This window comes from Nicotiana tabacum, chromosome 2 (genome assembly GCF_000715075.1).
Source record: "Nicotiana tabacum cultivar K326 chromosome 2, ASM71507v2, whole genome shotgun sequence".
NCBI lineage: Eukaryota > Viridiplantae > Streptophyta > Magnoliopsida > Solanales > Solanaceae > Nicotiana > Nicotiana tabacum.
In genome coordinates this window covers 35,313,055-35,334,999 of record NC_134081.1, presented here as the reverse complement: position 1 = coordinate 35,334,999, position 21,945 = coordinate 35,313,055, and the positions used below count along the sequence as shown (strand labels likewise).

At 37.6% G+C, this 21,945-nt stretch overlaps 1 protein-coding gene across 1 annotated transcript; it reads right to left on the bottom strand.

Annotated features, from left to right (window-relative positions):
• Positions 1 to 364: 364 nt before the first annotated feature.
• LOC107804193 (non-specific lipid-transfer protein 1-like) lies at positions 365 to 1,283 on the bottom strand. Its single transcript, XM_016628037.2, has 3 exons — positions 1,024 to 1,283; positions 748 to 925; positions 365 to 476 (listed from the first exon to the last, which is right to left on the bottom strand). The coding sequence occupies exons 1-3, from the start codon at positions 1,190 to 1,192 to the stop codon at positions 467 to 469; spliced, it is 357 nt and encodes a 118-aa protein (XP_016483523.1). The 5' UTR covers positions 1,193 to 1,283; the 3' UTR covers positions 365 to 466.
• Positions 1,284 to 21,945: the final 20,662 nt, after the last annotated feature.

Below are 21,945 nucleotides of genomic sequence, written 5' to 3'. Positions count from 1 at the left end.
GTAATATAAAATTTATTACTTTGACCTTGAAAATCATTTTTTGGTTAAACAACACATTAATTAAGAACCAATTCCATCTCTCTTTAGTTATGTAAGTTCAGCAAACTTTCCGAAAATATTGGAAGGATTTTTAAAAGTGATAATGACTCAATTCACCATATCAATAAGAAGCAAGAAGCAACGGTGGAAAGATTTTACCATTAAAAGTAGCACGCTGTTAATACATGATATACTCATTAGAGTTAAGAGGACCACAAATGGTACAACCTCTTAAGCACTAATTAAGAAGCTAGAGAAAATATCATGCATACAAGGTACTACTAAAACTACTAAAAACAGGAAAGCCGAACACAGGCGAATAATGTTGAAAGCATCAAAATATTCATCTTATTAACTTCATCACAGACAATCACAATATCTGCTACTCCACATCCTGCTACCACAGAGTTACGAGTTTTCAACAACTTTACTGCACCCTGCAATATTTATTACCAACAAATGAAAATTACAGTTAGTTACTTTATATATGCTGGCAGTGTAAAGAACTTTTACTCTGAACAATGTATTGAACATGCCTTATCAAGTAACTAATGTTACTTTTAATGGACGAATAACTATAGTTGTCGTGACCTGATAGTGAAAAATACTTTTATATAGAAATTGTACTTTACAATGGTACAATGGTAGTTAAGCACAAAAATGTTGCGAAATATTAAGGAAAGAAATATATGAAAAGAATATATATACTTGGCGCAGTCAATGGATGGGCTGATCTTGTAGGGAATATTGACACCACATTTGTTGGGAAGGGCAGCAGCTAGGTTGAGATTAACTCCACTGATAGCACCAGCAGCAGATTTCATGCAATTGCAAACAGTTTGGCGATCTTGCGTGGTACTTGCTGCACTGAAAAGGCTCCTAATACCTGTTGAGACATAAAATAACTAAGTAATTAAAAAATAAATCTATTTATCTAACTACTTAAACTTTTAAATGAGATAGTTATAAGTTCAACAATATTACCGTTGCAGCACATTGCAGGGATAGCTCCACCCATCCTAACGTAGTCGAGGCATGGTGACAAATCTGTCGCCACCGTCCCACATGTGACTACTGCCTCTGCATGGCTTGCAACTATTGCAATCAGCATAGCAGCTATGCACACTACTGCTAAGCTTGCAACCTTAGCCATTTTGACGAAATATAGTTTAATTTTGAAATAAGAAAAGTTGTGATTTTTGAAGTAATAGTTTAGCTTGGAAAGTGAAGTAGGTGTGAGAGGAGAATGGTTCTTGAGTGCCCTTATATAGAGAAGTTTGTGACTAATCCACAGTAGTTTTTAGCTATGGGAATTAAAGAGTTACTGGGATTTTTACCTACTTGGTAGTTGGATGCAATTCAATGCTTCTTGATGAATCTTCAAAATCAATTGATGCAATGTACCAAATAACTTTAAATTATTCTGGAGCAATATTGTATTTTATAACTTGTGACCATCCATTGTTGCATGTCCTTCCATCCCGTAATGTCCTTTTTTCTCTTGACCGCCGATCCATTGCTGCATGCCATCCCATCCCTTAATCTTTGGACATATATATATATATATATATATATATATATATATATATATAAAATATTTTGGCTCAACGATTTGAAATAATATTTGGAATTCGCCTCATAACTGATATTATTTCAAATAAGTGTGTTTTTAATCAAATTGGGAATATTAATTCAACGTCAAACTTGAACTTTTTATCTCTTAATCATGTCAAACCAACTTTGACCAAATACCTTTTTCCAATTTCAACGTCAAATACATTTTTTTTCTTTTACAAATCTCAACCAACTCATGTCGCCTACTTAAAATCATTTCAAACATAGGTTAGAGTAAATCCATTTCGGAGAGACTCTAGAGTACTTGTTCCAGCGACACTTAAAAGGAAATTTTGATCTCCTTAATTAGATACTCCGGTGTCTTGTTCATGGCACCCCAACCCTTATTCTCCACATCAGATATCGTTAATTTGACGTTCTTTAGCTGATTTGATATATTTGGTTCAATCAAAACTAAAGAAAAAGGTCAATTTTCCTCAAGGAAACATGTAACAGAAAACCACCATATTTTTTATATTCATAGTCAAATACACGAAGGAACAGAGATGATTCCAGAGAGTTTGAGAGAGAGAAACTGATCGGCTAGGATAAGAAAAACGGAAAAACTATCCAAGTTCAGATTGTTATATTTTATTGTATACATTAGGAGCAATACAAAAAATCTAAATACAACAAAATTACAAATAAATATTTTTGAAGCTCTAAATCGGTTGGGCTAAGTGGGCTTTAAGTTGCACGATTTGGTCCACTGCTTGCCTGGATCTTGTGGCTGATTCTGCGGCCCAACATGCGAAGGTGTTTAATAGGTGTACTTGGTAGTAATAGATAGGAAGATATCCATGGATCTGAATTTTGAATTATACAGATTTTTTGTACAGAGTTTGTGAAAATGTTTGGAAGCTGCTGTTTAGAAGGAATACTAGATGAGGAATGGCCCATGCTTAGCATGGGTAAAAATAGTTTCTTTAGTTTATTATTGCATTTGTTCTATAAAAAACATTTATGGTTACTTAATCGATATTATATTTTAAGATAAATCTTTTACTTGCAGGTTTATTCGGAGTTAGCCATTTGATTTCATATTTAATTTGAGTTGGAATTATATATGAATATTCAATTATCACTATATAAACTCTAAATATTAAGTTATTGTACGTAAGTCTGGTTAAACTTGAATTCTTTATTTAATATAACTTTTTTCATTACCCGGTGAATGAAGATGCAAGGTTCATTCTTATCCATTATTATCTCTGGAGAATTTGAGTTGTTGCATTATTTTTTATCTTGCATTGTCCCAAAATACTGAAGTTGTATTTTGTTAATCAGAGAATTTTCTTTTACTGTCCCATTTGCTGCAAACTTGTTCATTAATGCATGTATTTTGTCTATCTAATATGTCATTATTTTTTTTTTTTGGTGGTCCAAAGGATGTCTCTATGGCAACTCTTGTTTCCTTGTTTGGTTTTGAGACAAAACAATCGAGAAAACTACTCAATTAAATTTTATAAATTCACAGTATTATTGCATGAACGTAGCTTAGCCTAAATGTTATCCTTTATCATGTATTTTTTTTTATTATAATTCGTATTTTAAGCTTCATCTTCAAGTATTCCAAAATCACAAAATATAAGTCTAACATGTAGTATAATCTAATGTCAGATTTGCAGAAAACATAAATGCAAATGTTAAACACAGATGAAAGCTAAAAAGGAAATAAGAAAGTGATAAGACTTTCTCTTCAACTCTCTTCATAATAATTTTTTATTATATTATACATTCGTGAATTGTTATCAAGAAAAAACTTACAAAGAAGCAAATTAAATAAAAAGAAAATACATAAAATAACTTTTCTCAAGAAGTGCTAGTTCGACGCATTTTTTTAATAGAATTTTTGCATTAAGTGCCTGAATTAAAACCATATGTATTAATGAGTACACCTACAAGTTTTTACCTGACATTCAAAATTATCATGAAGATTCAATTGGTTTGAAATCCATAAAAATACTTAAGGGTTTGGCATACAAATTAAAATGGCGTAGTAATATTTAAGGATTAGTCTTATGCAAATAATTTGTGGTATAGAATACATCTAATTACTTATTTATAATAGTCAATATTCTGCTTGTTCTTATTTTTAATAATTAAATAAAAAATTAAGACAAAGTATTTACATAATTTAAATTGGTATATCTATCTCCATACACACACAAATTTATATAATGAATTTCGTAAAGTGAATCACACAGTTAGAAAATATATCCTATTTTTCTGTTATGTGGCTTATGTTTTCTAATTTTGTTAATTTTATTGAATACTTTGTTAATTTTAATGTAAAACACTTTACTCTAGAAAATTTATAATAAAAAAAGTGAAAGTACGCGGGCCGTGGGTGAAGACTCCTCTAGAAAGCAAAGCTAGGTTAATGCTAATACCAAAGAGAGAAAATTGAACATATTACTGTAATATTTGTCACAGCTCACGTATGCCACGAGCCATAAAGTTGGGATGAACTTGTGGGTTCTTCACATGTCAACCTAACCTCACAAAAGTGTATTCTGTTGTGGGCCTAAAATATTAGAGTTCAAACAAACTAGCTGATGGTACTCATAGGAGGAAGCACATATTAAAGCAAGAAGACATTAATGCCCCCTAAATCCTAAGCAGACATGTCGTCCAGGTGTATGTTAACTCTCCCTTGTTAGATAATAGAATAGCTAAGGGAGATAAGGTCATCTAAAAGCTTCTCGCAAAAAAATGACAATCAAATTCAGTGTGCGACAAACTGAATTGAAAACTAATACAATGCACATAGATAGGAGATAACCTAGTTGACGTACAAGTCATCAAAGAGTTTACACAGTGATCACGCCCAACTCTAGTCCTAAAAAGGATAAGCGGTCGCTGTAAATATAATTCGGTCTAAAAGTCCGGAGTCGAATCCCAAAGAGAACTAAGGTTTAGCTACAACAGTTTATTATCACTAAGAAGACAAATTCGAATAATTCATAAGTTATAAATATTAAGATTCTTATGTCTAACTAATTAACTAATAAATTAAAGTAGTAGATTAATAACTAAAGATACTAAAGTTTGGAGACACGATTAAGGAGGTCTAGAGTTATGATCTCCCCAATTGTCGGAATTCTTCCCGTTATGTCTTCTATAATTTCGCCTAATTATTCTCTACCGATCGTGAGTACTTCGGGTGTCGTAATTCTCTCTCGAGCAACTACCAAAATTTACGAGATATTCTCTCGAACTACGCTAGCTAGCACTAATTTATCGCTCACTACGATCGCATCAAGGTTTCGTTATCTCTAATCCTGCCTTTTAACCCTCCGTATTAATTTCTCACATATGTTAGGAGTGATGATGTTTAACAACTACCTAATTATGTACCCTCTCTCAAAAAATACACACTAAATAGGCACTGTCAATTGATGGCCATTCAATCAATAACAATAATCATGTAGTTGAACAAGTAGAGAAATCCAACGGCTCAATTATATAAAAACATAACAAGAATTTATCCTACAAAAGGTTCCATCAAAACTCTAGATAACAAATTAGCTATTCATAATAGTATGCAAAACTACAATACTAGAATTCATAACCAATAATGGAAATAGGAAGAAGAAAGTGAAAAACTCGTAGAATAATTCTCCGTCTTGCTCCTAGCGTGTTCTTGCCTCCTTAAAGTCATCTCTCCCTCCAAAGTAGTGTCTCCCCCTAAAAATCACATTTTAGGATGTATTTATAGCGACTAGGGTTTGTATGGGGCGAATTTTTCTTCTTCTATTTCGGATTGGAGAAGTTGTTTTCTTCTACTACGGTCCCGGTCTAGCGAAGTGAACCTCGCTTCGCTGTCCGGGACTTTTCTAGTTTCTTCTACTCCGGTCCCGGTCTGGCGAAGTAAACCTCGCTTCGCTGCCCGGAACTTTTTTCTTCAGCTCTTTTTTCACCAAATTTTCTCCTATTTGATCCTTTTCCGCATAAGTTTGTTCCTACACCTAAAAAATACGTAATGAGCATATTTTCACTTCAAAAGCGGTATGATCTCCCGCAACTTAAACAACAAATAACACACAAACCAACTCAAATCATGCACTTTTTATCTTTTATCACCACCCCACACTTAAACTCTTGCTCGTCCTCGAGCAACTTAAAATTAAGCGCATAGGCAAGAAATACCTTTCAAAACATACTCAAGCATCACACCAATGACAATGGTTTATATCAACGCTTACAACCCAACTTATGCACTCTTCATACATTTCTTCAAGTTTTAAACTCATGCCAAGATTATTTAAAAAATTCATGTGACTCTTTCTAACATCCCCGCCTCAAAACTTGACTCCAATGCATTGCATGCTATGACTCGCTCCTTGTGCCAACTCAAAAATCAAGGTCTCTACTAATCCTTTGCAAATCATGTGCCCTCACTAACAAACTACAGAGAAAATAGTCCACACACTCAAATATAAGTTCAAGCATAATCTAAGGACTCAAATATTGAAAGAATTCACTCACTCTCACAAAGAAACTCTTATGCCAGGAAAGCTCATACTATAGGCTTGCCCGTAGTGTAAGACTCGACTAATCTAAGCTCGCAATGTCTAGGATCAAGTACGACTTTTATAGATCGCAATGTAGGCTAAAGGACATGTAGGATATGTTTGAAAAAATAGTGACTAACCCTCATAATCACTTTAATACACTATACTTCACTTCTAAACACCTTCTTGTCATGATCAATTCGATGTCTTGCCATGAAACCATATACATTTAGGCCCTTCTTCATTATGCACATCAACATATAGATACTCACAAGTCCAGACAAACATATGAGAGGTGTTATTCATTTTTTTTTCTTTTTTTTCCTTTCACTCTCCCTAATTTGATATTTTCGGCTAGTACCTTTATTTTGTTTATACAAAAGTGCACCTTGTCGGCCTCTCTATGGTTTCACTCAAAAGCTACCCAATCTCTTTCTTTACTTTACTAGCTACTTAAGTGCTTTCGGGGGTAAAGATTCAACAAGGTTTGATTAAGAACACAGGGGATTTGGCTTATAATTTGGTTGCCAAAGAAAAGGTCTATAGGCTCAAAAGGGTTGACTACGGATAATGTTAGCACTGGTAGGCAAATAGGCTAAATGATCAATCAAAGAAAGCCTATATCACCTTCCAAGCTTACAAGACTTAATCATTTCGCTTTGACTCGCACACGGGAAACGTTCTAGACTAGCAAGAATGACACATAGTACACCAAAATATTATCTCACACAATGCACATGACTCCCTCAAGATAGCTCGGACCCAGCTCTCAAGTTAAATCAGCTAGCATAGTCATCATAAAATTGAAGCATACGAGAATTAATCACAAGAGTCGAAAGATGAGCCTTGCTGTCAAAAGGAAGCCACACATATTTTCAAGGCATATAATTACAAAGATCATGAAGAAAGTACTCAGTTCAAATGCTCCGGACTTAAGTCTCGATATAAAACATGTCAAAAAGCATAGATACTCAAGCGTCTTCCCATTCCATTATCAATTCAAAAAGAAAAATAATGAAAATCTTTTTGTGTTTTTTCGTTGGACTTTAAACCCTCAAGAAAACTATCTAGGATGTCCATCGTCGGGAAAAGTCCAAAACCTTATAAAAATTCTACCTACAAAAAAATTACTATCCGGTTCAAAGAGTCGTCCCTTTGAAAAGAACCGTGGCTATAAGAAAAGTCAAGAGGAATTATTTTTACCTAATATTTTTTTATTTTTTTATTTTATTCTCAACACACAAAAAATAATACAACTAAAATAGGATAGGAACACCCAAACAGTCTCTTCACCCCACACATAAAATTATGCATTGTCCCCAATGCACACCCATAAATACAAGAGGGTAAAAGAAACTCTCTCGTAGGCCAAAGGCCGAAGCATTAGCAGCTCATGGGGTACTCAGACTTCTCCCAGACTTGGTTCTTTTTGCGGGCACCCCATACTTAATTCTAACCATCTCACTTGCTTTTGCTTTCTTCCAATGGCTTTGCTTCCCCCTGCTCCTATAAAATAAAAAACGACACTAACAAAATAATACAACAAAAAAAAAATAGTAAAGCTGGGTTGCCTCTCAACAAGCGCTTGATTTAATATCGCGGCACGATGCGAATCACTTTTTGCCTCCACATCGAGCTTATGAATTGAACCCCAAGTTTTGCTTCAAATTTTCTACTATGCTCCAAGGGTGGTGGAACAAATCTAACTGCCCCAAGAAAATAATATAGTATTCTGCACTTCTTAGCCTTTGCATGAGGTATGTAATCCTGACTTTCTAATAAGAAGAATTCCAGAATATAGGCACCTTGTTCCTCATTCCTTGACTCCTCAATTGGCTCGGATGACTCTAGTTCCATATCATCATCCAAACACAATATGGAAAAATGCTTGGAGTGTGGACCAATACGCTCAACTACATGAACAGTGTAACTGTCAACATCCTCAATACCAATGGCACTAGAGTCAACTAAATATGTATCATCAATGTCGTTGGTTTACTTTAATATCTCTTCTACAACATCGACATCCTCAAATTATAGTTGGATTGATTGTTGGTGCTTTACTCTGACCTCCTCCATTAGCACCTCAATTTCTGTATCTAACACATGCTCTTTTTTGCTACTATCCATAATATCAGCTTGTTGAGCGTTAAATTCTTCAACCAATTGACTCACTTGTGCCTCCAGATTAAGAATAGTTTCCTCTTGCCTTTGGATCTTATCCCATTGCCGCTGGATAGTATCCCATTGCCGCTGGATAGTATCCCATTGCCTTCGTATTTGTATTTGTTTCTCATTACTTCGTTCCATGAGGAACTTTAACATATCTTTGATCTCCTTCAGGTCAACTTCCCCGGGGTTCTTTGTTCCTGTTAACCTCAAAAGAAAAAGTAGAAGCATCATAATAAGGGGTTAGGGGAGGATAATAAATACAAGCACAGCCATAAAAGTGACCATCTTAACCACCACAAATATCACATACATTCCACACATAAGATTGAGTTGGTGTACATAACTTGCTCTCGGAAATATTTTGACAATTTTGCCACAGGTGGTATCCTCCACAATAAGAACAAGGAAGATCAACAGTAGAATTACCAATATCAAAACTCCCATCATTTCAAGATGCCATGTTTCTCAAATCAATAAGTAAAACTAAAATTAAAAAAATCAAATACTAAAAAACAAAATAAAGGTTCAAACTTGAAACCTAGCAATATGAACAGCTACATCTACACCGTTAGTTCCCCAGCAACGACGTCAAAATTATATCACACCCAACTCTAGTCCTAAAAAGGATAAACGGTCGCTGCAAATATAATTCGGTCTAAAAGTTTGGAGTCGAATCCCACAGAGAACTAAGGTTTAGCTACAATTGCTTATTATCACTAAGAAGACAAGATCGAACAATTCCTAAGTTATAAATATTAATATTCTTATGTCTAACTAATTAACTAATAAATTAAAGTAGTAGATTAGTAACTAAAGATACTAAGGGTTGGAGACAAGATTAAGGAGATCCAGATTTATGATTTTCCCAATTGTCAGAATCCTTCCCGCTATATCTTCTATAATTTGGCCTAATTATTCTCTACCGATCGTGAGTACTTCGGATGTCATAACTCTCTCTCGAGCAACTACAAAAATTTACTAGACATATTCTCTCAAACTATGCTACCTAGCACTAATTCACCGCTCACTATGATCGCACCAAGGTTTCGTTATCTCTAATCCTGTCTTTAAACCCTCTGTATTGATTTCTCACATATGTTAGGGTTGATGTTGTTCAACAACTACCTAAATGCGTACCCTATCTCAAGCGATACACACTAAATAGGCACAATAAATTGATGACCATTCAATCAATAACAATAAGCACGTAGTTGTATAAGTAGAGAAATCAAACGACTCAATTATATAAAAACATAACAAGAATTTATCCTACAAAAGGTTCCATCAAAACCCTAGATAACAAATTAGTTATTCATAATAGTATGCAAAACTACAATACTAGAATTCATAACCAATAATAGAAATAGGAAGAAGAAAGTTAAAAACTCATAGAATAATTCTCCGTCTTGCTCCTAGCGTATTCTTGCCTCCTTAAAGTCTTCTCTCCCTCCAAAGTAGTGTCTCCACCTAAAACGCACGTTTTAGGGTGTATTTTTAGCGACTAGGATTTGTATGGGGCGAATTTTCCTTCTTCTATTTCGGATTGGAGAAGCTGATTTCTTCTGCTCTGGTCCCAGTCTGCGAAGTGAACCTCATTTTGCTGTCGCGGACTTGTCTGGTTTCTCCTGCTCCGGTCCCGGTCTGGTGACGAGAGCAAAATCGGTGTATAAAATATAGACTCGCTAGTCAAAGATAGTATAGTATTAATTCGTCTCCAAAGGGGTTATTTTAAATAATGTTCGAATAAATCTTCAGCTTAGCACTATTCTGGAAAATAAACCTTTGATTTTGAGTTATTACCGAACTAAGAAAAAAAACTAAGATTGTCGATTGTGAATGAATAATGAAAATTGAGTGTCTAAGTATCAAGGATTGGATATCAAAGTAAGAAATAAGGTCTTTGACAAGATATATGATCAACTATTATTATGGGCAACTCTGTGCCATGTTCGCTCTTAATTGCTATTGACTCTTTCAATTTTAACAGATGATTAGGCTATATCAAGGATTTAAATTCTTCTTCCGAATGAATTAGAGTTTGCTAAACAACCTAATGATATGTGCTGTGAAAATATACAAGAATACTTTGAATGAATGATCTTATGAAGAACGTCTGTCAACTATTCTTCGAAATGGGGTCAACTGATAACTCTGCAAGCTCTTTCGGTTACTTATGAGAGTCATAAAATCAACCCAAACAAGATAACACAATGTGAATTGCACCAACACTTCTCTTTTGATTAAAGTAAAACCAAAATTAACCTTGCAATTCAAATAGAAACTCGTTCAATGAATTCAGGCAACTAACATAAAGCAAACCCAAAACATTAGTCAAATCACAATATTCGTCAATTATCCTAAGAAAATTATTCCATATTGGAGAAGTTGTTCATCACAAGAGTATTAAGAGAATAAGAAAACATTACAATCCCCAAAATCAAACAAACTTTCATATAGAATGATTCGCATGAAGTATTTTGAGTCTATGTTGTTTCCTTGCCTTCTTCATTCCAAACATTGCTCCAAAATTCGAGATACCTGGTTTTAGGACGAGCTAGGCTTCATATAGGTCAAAAGGCTACCTCCAAATATACAAAAATAGGCCTAACTATAATTCCCCGAGACGAACGTGCATGGCCGCGCACCTGAGAGTATGACCCTGCACCTCTGGCAGACTTCTGTGGCACTTGCACGCTCAGATGCGCGTTTGGGGGTTGCTCGTGCGCGGAGAATTTCTTCTTGCTCAAATTGTTTTCCTCCCACTTACCCTCTGCACCACCTGCACTGAAAGGCAACATATTAGACCCAAATAAGACCAAATTTCAATCGAATCAACCAAATCAAAGACACAAAGCGGACATAAATATTGAGTAATTTTAAGCTCACCAAACACCCCCACACTTAGCTTTTGCTCGTCTCTAGCATATCTAAAACTAAATTGCTCGTAACACTGAAACCACCTTAGACAAGTGGCTGGCCAAAATTAACTCGATACCATCCTTGGGTCACATTCAACCTCAACTTGGTCATGACATTCCAGTAGAGTTGTGGTCAAATTGGCGCCAAATCCTCGATACGCCTCACAAGAAAAAAGTAATGCCCATTCACACACCAATTGCAAATAATAGCCTAGGGCAATACACAACAATCACTCTCCCTCATAAAGAAGTGAATCATGCTTTTAAGAGTACCATGTCACAACCAATGGCATGTCCCCATGTCATAAAATTAAAATGCAACGGTAAAAGAAAACTCCCCTGATTGGGTCAATCCATGTCGGAGACAGTGCCGGGGTCAGATGACAAGCCCATCCGATTGCGCGCTCCCTTTCCTCTATGGGTGCATTGGACTCCTCACTCTCAACCTCAGCAGCCACAGTAGGTTCCTTCCCAATGACAACTTTATCAGCTCAAAATTTCTTTTCTCTGTTGACCTTTCCATTCGTAGCTTTGTTTTCTGGTACCCGTCCCTCACGGCATAACCGAGTGACTAACGATGAGAAAAAGAACCCATACCTCTGCATCGGATGGCGAATTGTCATCTCTTCTTCAATGATCTTATCCACATCAATGTCGTGGCCAGTGACAAAGCACCAAATCATAGTAACCCGGGGACCATTCACCTAAGTTGTGTTTTCAGAAGGCATCAGACGGTTATTAATGATATATAACCAACAGTTCCCTTCATAAGTGAGTGAAGCATAATGCAATTTGTAGCCCCTGATCAACCACACCACTTTCTTCCCAGGCACACAAATGGTCTCAAAAAACATAGTCCACGAGTAGGGCTCTTTGCTGTGAACCAAAACGTAATTGGTCGTATCAAGGTAGTCCACATACGCCGCCAGGTGATAAGCCCTTTGGATAGCTTCATTGGAAAATCCACCTTTTTCTTCTGGACTGTACACACATAGTCCTCATGTTCCGGGCAATTTGCGTAGAATTCCCTAACAACTATCAAATTTACCTCGTCAGGTTCTTCGAAGAACACCCCCATTCCTCATCGTACCAATTCCTCATGAACTCTGTTACACTCATTGAGGAGAGACCCGATGTCGATTCCCCTTTCAGGTATTGGCTTTTTGTCTGCCTTGCTATTAAACCATTCTTGGGCCTCCCAAGAGACAAAATTATTTTGGTCATATGGGCGAGAGGATATAGAAGCTCGCGACTTGGATGTGCCCACGTCTTTAGCTCTAGACATGCCTGCTTGCCTACCGGTGGAGGCACTTGGGGTTTTTATTTTCTTGAAAGTGGTCATTCGCACCCGAAACAACCTGACAAATATCAGCAATTAGACAACTCTTCGGACCAAGAAGGGTTACTCAGACTTCACCCGTATAGTGATCACAAATATACACTCTCCTAGCCATGGGAAGGATCTATCCCACAATCATTAGAATATACCCCCATCATGAGTTCACCCAAATTAAGTACATGGATTATTATCGGGCGAGCAACAAAATCTAAAATATACCGCACAACCTCATTGTGGCATTTCCATAAACACCTAACATGAAAAGATGCTCATATTCCACACAAATCAATTTTAGCCATGGTTGACTACATATACAACAATTGAACTACCTAGCGGCCATACTCTCGGCAACCATAGTAAAACCCAATCTTTAACCCCACTAGAAAAGGAAAAAATGAAAAAAACAAAAACAAAAGAAAAAGAAACAAAAGAAAAAGAAAAACATGGAAAAAAGGAAGTTACATACTTGAGGGGTTAATTGATGGAAACACTTGAGGAGGGGGGAAAGAGAGAGTAAGAGAATAGTGTAATGTGTGTGTTTTAGTCGCAGAGAGAGGGGGGGTTGGGGATGGTTTAGGGTTTGGTTTGGTGAGAAAGGAGAGAAAAGGGGAAACGATTAGAAAGGGGTTTTAGAGCGGGGGCTAAAATTTGGGTGATAAACAAAAATAAATCGAGTCCTTATCTGTGCGCGGCCGGGTCCAATCGTGCGCGGTCGCGCACACATGCCAGAGTTCTGTTAGACATGAGTAGCCTGATGCATGTTCACCCCTCCTCATGCGCGGCCGTGCACTTCCAGGCTTGCTGACGCCGTATTCTGCGCGATCAAATGCGCGGTACACCCTTCCAGGTACGCAGTCGCGCACCTATACACGTACAAAGTTCCTTTTTAAAGCCTCAATTTTGCCCTTACACAATATATACCTTTCTGCAACCACCAAATCATAATATACACTAAAGCTTACCTAGTCTAAGCTACAATAAAAACAAAAGAGAAAAATCAAGCTAATAGAAGAGTTAGACGTAGTTCTGAGTTATACGTCAGCTTGACTCAATCAGGCATCCTCGACTGATTATGATGCTCGAGGATTGCTGACAAAATCCTCCAGCAAGATATGGTTTTAACCTATGCCCATTCACTTTGAAACTCTATGTTCCTTCCATGTTCTGGACCCCAATCGCTCCATATGGTGATACATGTTTCACCACATATGGTCCAGTCCATCTAGACTTAAATTTTCCGGGGAACAATCTGAGTCTACTATTGTATAGCAAGACCTTTTCCCCTTCATGAAAGTTTTTCGGTTTAATCATACGGTCATGCCATTTCTTCGTCTTTTCCTTGAAAATTCGTGCATTCTCATACGCGTCCAATCTAAATTCCTCAAGCTCATTCACATGTGACATTCTGTGCTCACCTGCAAGACTAAGATCAAGATTAAGCAATTTAATTGCCCAATAAGCCTTATGCTCTATCTCCACAGGTAAGTGACATGACTTGCCATATACCAACTTGAAGGGTGAAGTCCCTATGATTGTTTTGAACACTGTTCTATACGCTCATAAAGCTTCATCTATCTTTAATGACCAATCTTTTCTGGAAGCACTAACCGTTTTTTCTAAAATTCTTTTGAGTTCATGGTTAGCTACTTCTATCTGCCCACTATTTTGCGCATGATATGGGGTTCCCGTTTTATGAGTTACCCCATATTTAGACAACAGTGTGGAAAACTGTTCACTGATAAAATATGGCCCATTGTCACTGATGATGACTCAGGGAGTTCCAAAACGGGTGAAAATATTTTTTTGATGAAATTCACATACTACCCAAGCATCGTTTGTCCTAGTGGGGATTGCCTCGACCCACTTGGAGACGTAGTCAACGGCCACTAGGATATACTCATAGGAATGGGACGATGGAAAGGGACCTATGAAGTCAATGCCCCAGAGATCAAAGATTTCATATACCAAAATGGAATTCAGGAGCATCTCGTCCCTCTTACTAATGTTACCAGTTCGTTGGTATTTGTCACATGCAGCCACATAGGATCTTGCATCCTTGTGCAGGGACGACCAGTAAAAATCGGCTTCCAAGACCTTCACTGCTGTCCTATTTCCTCAATAGTGTCCTCCAGCTGCTCCATCATGACAATGGGACAATATACTTTCCATTTTCCCTTCTGGTACGCATCTCCGAATCATGCCATCTGCACATAATTTAAACAAAAAGGGGTCATTCAAGAAGTAGCTTTTTACCTCAGTTTGCAACTTCCTCTTCTATTCGGAGGTCAAGTCATGTGGTAGCCATCCACTAGCTAAAAAGTTGGCTATGTTAGCATACCATGGCGGTCTATCGGGGACCGCTGCAATGGAAAAAATCTGCTCATCTGGGAACTCTTCCTGAATGTCTACCACTTCAACAGGTGGTTTCTCTAATTGCGACAGGTCGTTAGCCACTTGATTTTCTGTGCCCGTCCTGTCTTTGATTTTAAGATCATACTCCTGCAGTAATAATACCCACCGCATTAGATGCGGTTTTGACTCTTTCTTGCTCAGCAAATATTTCAGTGTCGAGTTATCAGTATGTACTATCATCTTGTTTCCCCCTAGATAGGATCTGAACTTGTCTAAAGCGAAGACCACTGCAAAGAACTCCTTCTCTGTGGTAGCATAGTTCACCTGAGCATCATTCGAAATCCGGCTTGCATAGTAAATATGTCTAAATATTTTATCTCTTCTCTTCCCCAGCACTGATCCCACTGCTACATCATTGGCATCGCACATGATCTCAAAGGGTTCGCTCCAGTCAGGAGTCACCATTATGGGGGCACTCACTAGCTTTTCCTTGATCAGCTCGAATGCTCTGAGGCACTCTACATCAAACACAAACTTCCTATCCTTGGCAAGTAATGCTGCTAAGGGCTAGGTGATGCTGGAAAAATTCTTGATAAACCTTCTATAAAACCCTTCATGCCCCAGAAAGCTTCTGATGCTCTTCACTAAAGTTGGTGGTGGGAGCTGAACGATCACATCTACCTTAGCTCTATCGACCTCGATACCTTCAGATGTGACTTTGTGGCCCAAGACTATCCCTGCTTAACCATGAAGTGATACCTTTCCTAGTTGAGTACTAGGTGAGTGTCTTCATATCGTTTCAGTACAAGTTCTAGATTCCTCAAACAATCCTTGAAGTCATCCCCAAAGAGAGTAAAGTCATCCATGAACACCTCCAGACACTTCCCATTCAAATCTAAAAAGATTGACATGATGCACCTCTGAAAAGTAGTTGGTACATTGCAAAGTTCGAAAGGCATCCTCCGATATACAAAGATTCTGGAAGGGCGGGTAAATGTGGTTTTCTCAACATCTTCAAGAGCAATGGGTATTTGATTGTACCCTGAATAACCATCTAAAAAGCAGTAACATCCAAGCCCTGCCACCTTCTCCAACATCTGATCAATGAAGGGAAGAGGGAAGTGATCCTTCCTCGTTGCATCGTTCAGCCTTCGATAGCCTATGCACATCCTCCAACCAGTGATAGTTCTGGTAGGAATTAGCTCGTTGTCCTCGTTTTTCACCACTGTTATGCCCCCTTTTTTCGGCACAACCTATATAGGGCTGATTCATTAGCTGTCGAAGATGGAAAATATTATACCCACATCCAGCAGTTTGAGTATCTCTTTCTGTACCACCTCCTCTAGGTTTTTATTCAATTTGCGATGTGGTTGCACTACCGGTTTTCTCCCTTCCTCCAACAAGATCATGTGCATGCAGATTGCAGGGTTGATTCCCTGAATATAGGCTATTCTCCAACCGATTGCTTTTTTATGCTTTCGCAGTAACTCCACTAGCATGTGTTCCTGTTCACCTGTCAAATCAGCAGAAACAATCACAGGAAAATTGTTAGTCTCCAAAAATACATATTTTAAATGTGTTGGGAGTACTTTCAATTACAGCTTTGGCTTGATCTTTTCTTTCTCAAATTCCTCTTCGTCTACCACTTGGTTTTCATCTTCCAGTGCTTCGCCTTCTTTCTTGATTTCGGGGTCTTCATCCTCTGTTGTAATCGATTGACTAATGCATCTTTCCAATGAATCACCTACCAGCTTGTCCAGCTTGTGTTATTCAGTTAACTCTCCTACCACATCCTGTTTGAATCAAGCATATGCAGATGCCTCATCACACGGGTATTTAATCATTCTCTTCATTTGAAATACCACTTTTTCATTTCCCACTCGTAGCATGAGTTGACACGTATATGTCAAGAATATCCCGATCACTGTAAAGGAATGCCCCAAGATTATAGGTACCTCCTTATTCACTTCCATGTCTACTACAATAAAGTCTACCAGGAAGACAAACTTGTCCACCCTCACCAGAATGTCCTCGATTATACCCTCTGGTATGATAGTGGTCTGATCAGCCAGTTGCAAAGATACCAGCACAGATTTGATAACTCATGGTTCTCCTTCCAATATCTTGAAAATCGATAATGGCATCAAGTTAATGGATGCACATGAGTCGAACAAAACCTTGTCAAAAGTTTCACTCCCCAACGAGCAGGGTATAGTGAAGCTGCCAGTATCCCTACATTTTTTAGGAATATTATTTTGTAGGATCGCGCTGCAGTGTGCATTGAGTTTGACCACTTTTGTTTCTTCGAGCTTCCTTTTACTTGACAAGATTTTCTTCAGGAATTTGGCATAGGCAGGCATCTGGGTGAGCAACTCGGTGAACAAGATATTCACATACAACTGTTTCAGCATCTCCAAGAATTTTCCAAAGCATCTATCTAATTTCACCCGCTTCATATTATCAGGAAAAGGTAACATCGGCATGTGCTTTCTTTCTTCAACTTCGTTGTTTGACTTCTGCTTATCAACCTCCTTGCTACTAATGTTCTCCGTAGCCAAAGACTCACTAATTTTCTGCTCTTCTGCTATTTTGGCTGATTTGATCACCCTTTCAACCCTTGGTTTTGCAATTGGATCTGCTAATATTTTTCCACTCCTAAGAGACACGGACTTTATCATCTTTTTTAGATTCTTCTCAGTGTCGGAAGGCAGAGTCCCCATAGCCCTTTCTGATAATAATGATGCAATATGCCTCATTTGTCTTTCTAGATTCTGGATGGCTTTGTCGTGCTCTCAGATAGCAGTTCACTGAATCTCAAGCTTCTCATCTGATTTGTTTATGAATGCCTTCATTAGATCTTCTAAACTTGAGTTGTTGGGCTGTGGAGGCTGGTACTGTTGCCTTTGTTGTTTTTGGAAGCCAGGAGGTCCTTGCACAGGTGCTCTGGGATTTTGCTACTTCCATGATTTCAAGTTACCACTTAAAGAACTCCATGAGAACCCCAGATGTCTCTGTTCCATAGAATTGAAATTGCTACCTCCTTGGTAGTTGCCTATGTTGAAATTCCTCAATGCCTTAACTTCTTCTTCTGCAGTGGAGGTTTGACACTCATGAGTCGGGTGTCCCATTCCACAGATGTCATATCCCAATTGTGGTTGATTTTGCACCTGGGCTATTGTCAATTGCTTGATGTCCTTAGCCATAGCTGCAACCTGGGCCTGCATTACTACAGAAGATTGTACTTGGTGCACCCCCACTGATCTTCTTCGATCACCTTGGTCAATAGACCATTGTTCTGCGTCTTTAGATAGTTCATTCAGAAGTATGGCAATCTCTTTTGGAGTTTTATTTATCAAAGGGCCAGCAACCGCACTATTCAGCAATCTCCTTGATGAAGGATTTAACCTGTCCCAGAAATCTTTGAGTTGCATCCATTGCTCCATTCCGTTATGAGGGCACCTCCGTAATAACTCCTTAAATATTTACTATGCCTCGAACACTGTCTCCCCTTCTCCTTGGGTGAAATTATGAATCTCCTTCCTCATCCTTCAAGTCTTAGTAGCATAGAAATATTTTTCTAAGAACTTGGTAGTCATCTCCTCCCAAGTACGGATTGACCCTATGGGTAAACTCCTTAACCACTGCTTTGCATCATCCTTAAGTGAGAAAGGGAATGCTCTGAGGTAGATAGCATCATGTGATGCTCCATTATAGCGGAATGTGTTCATGATTTCATTGAAGTCCATCAGATGGTTATGGGGATCTTCATTGGGTTTGCTCCTAAAAATGTAGTTATTCTGAATGGTCTGGATGACTCCCTGCTTGAGTTCAAAATTGTCAGCATTAATGGGTGGGGGCCTCAAACTAGATTGTCGTTGGTTGTAGACCAGTCTGGCATAATCTCATAGAGACCTCCCAAGCCTGGGAGCTGCGTTTTCAAACTTATCTTCAACCAGGGGTCGATTAAGATTGAATCTTCGACCCTCTTAAACTATTTCATCCGCAACTCTAAGGGCTACTTCAGCTGCTAACCATACAGCCTGTTGTTGGGTTGCGTCTCTTGTAACTAAGTCCACTTCCTTTTCGTTGTTCACCATTATATTTTTAGTCGAAGTCTGACCCAAAGAGGATCCACTCGATTCTTTCTCCCTTGTCAAATACCGCAGGTGCTTGTCTAATTCCGAATTATATGGCATCAATTCCTTGGAGGAGGATCGATTCATACACCACTGAACATAACTTGTTGCCTGCACACAGATAAGAAGAGCGTAAAAAAAGAAAATAAAATAAAATAGTTCCTGAATTACCATCGAAAATTATTTTAAACACTATTAATCGCCAATCCCCGACAACGGCGCCAAAGTTTGACGAGCGCAAAATCGGTGTATAAAACTTAGGCTCGCTAGTCAAAGATAGTATAGTATTAAATCGTCTCCACAGGGATTGGTTTAAATAATATTGGAATAAATCTTCAACTTAACACTATTCAGGAAAATAAACCTTTGATTTCGAGTTATTACCGAACTAAGAAGAAAAACTAAGATTATTGATTGCGAATGAATAATGGAAATTGAGTGACTAAGTAGCAACGATTGGATATCAAAGTGAGAAATAAGGGTTTTGACAAGATATGTGATCAACTATTATTATGGGCAACTCTGTACCATGTTCACTCTTAACTTCTATTGACTCTTTCGATTTCAACAGATGATTAGGCTATCTCAAGGATTCAAATTCTTGTTCCGAATGAATTAGAGTTTGCTAAACAACCTAATGATATATGCTATGAAAATATGCAAGAATACCTTGAATAAATAATCTTATGAAGAACGTCTCTCAACTATTATTCAAAATTAGGTCAACTGATAACTCTGCAAGCTCTTGACAATCCCCACAAATCACAATATCCGCCAATTACCCTAAGAAAGATTACTCCATATTGGAGAAGTTGTTCATCACAAGAGTATTAAGAAAGCAAAAAAATATTACAATCCCCAAAATCAAACAAACTTTCGTATTGAATGATCCGGATGAAGTATTCAGAGTCTATGTTATTTTCTTGCCTTCTTCTCTCCAAAGATTGCTCCAAAATCCGAGATACCTAGTTTTAGGACGAGCTAGGCTTCATATAGGTCAAAAGTCTGCCTCCAAATTTACAAAAATAGGTCTGACTAGAATTCTGGAGACGGCCGTGCGCGGCCGTGCACCTGGGAGTATGACCGTGCTCATGGCCGTGCATCTCTGGCAGACTTCTGTGGCACTTGTGCTCTCAGGTGCGCGTTTGGGGGTTGCTCGTGCACGGCCGCGCACGAGAATTTCTTCTTGCTCAACTTGTTTTCCTACCACTTAGTGCACTATTCGTCCATTGATCCCCTCTGTACCACCTGCACTGAAAGGCAACATATTAGAACCAAGTCAAACCAAATCTCTATCGAATCAATCAAATCAAAGACACAAAGCGGGCATAAATATTGAGTAATTTTAAGCTCATTATCTGGTGAAGTGGACCTCGCTTTGCTGTCCGGGAGTTTTTTCTTCAGCTCATTTTTCACCAATATTTCTCCTATTTGATCCTTTTCTGCATAAGTTTTTTCCTACACATAAGAAACACGTAATGAGCATATTTTTACTTCAAAAGCGGTGTGAACTCCCGCAACTCACACGAGAAAATAACACACAAACACACTCAAAATATGCACTTTTCATCCTTTATTATACAACCAAGTGAATTGAACAAACAATCTTCCAGTGAAATACTAATTTAATATAAAGTTTCTTGTATTTTTGTTTTTTTTTTTGGGTTGTTTTTTTTTACTTTTGATGCTTCTTGGACTTCGAAGAAGTAGAATTAAAACCCATAATGTTAAGACCTTTAGCAGCTAATTCTTTTGATAGTACAGTAGTAGCATCTAAATGTACAAATATCGTGCTAGGCCAGATCTCTTTCTTTAATAGAATATTACTATACCTAACACACTTCTCTTTCTAACATGCTAACAAATTCTCATCTCCTTAATTTTGGTCGAGTTTGAGAATAGAGATCTCCCATATGTGAAAAATAACTTTTCTCATAATGGATGAATATATTACTACCTCATCTATTATTGAGTATAATATAACACAATCTTAAACACAAAAACCCTGCGAATAAAAACGGTTATTGTGATAATGCATGCTTTTGCCATTAATCTTTTTCAGTGCAAACAGAGAGAACACGACAAAAGTCAAGTTTTAATTATTACGGGTAGGACACTTCCGTGAACTGCCTCATGGTTTGGGCAATATGAAAGCGAAATCCATAAAGACTATCGTCCCAATTGTATCAAACTCTTCATAGACAGATTTTGAGTTCATGTATTTTGAATTTAGAAAAAGCAGCTTATTAGGTTCTTAAAACATTATTTATACATATTAAATAGATTTTTTATTATAAATATAAAGTTTGAGCCAAAACTATATATTATTTTCTGCAAAGGGGAACAATAACTCTGCTCCTAAAACCCTTCCCAATTTAGGTAAGGCAATGGGCCGGTGCGGGTGCGGGGTGGTAGGGGTTTGAGATCATGCGGGACGGGGCAGGTGCGGGGCAGATTTTAAACCTTCTGTTAGAAACTAAAAGTGGTTACGGGGCGGTTACAGGTTAAAAATCATGTGAAGAAAATTTGCCACTGAGTATACAGACTGTTGGAGCATTTCGTCTTATACTTTTCCCTAAAAAGAGATTTTGGATGTTTAATATTTTAAGTTTGTGGTCATTATATTAACTGGAAAAATCTGTTTCTTTCCTCCTTTCTTTTTTCTTTTATCATTCCTGGTTTTTCCCCTTTTTCCTTTTGAAATAGATCTTCTGATGTTAAATAAAATAGCAATGAGAAGAAACAAAGTCAATCTAGTAGCCAACTCTTGAAGTATGAATTTTTTTAAGACTAAATAATAATATATAATTAGTAGAGCTAAAATATCATTTCAACGAGCATTTAACAAATGATAAGAT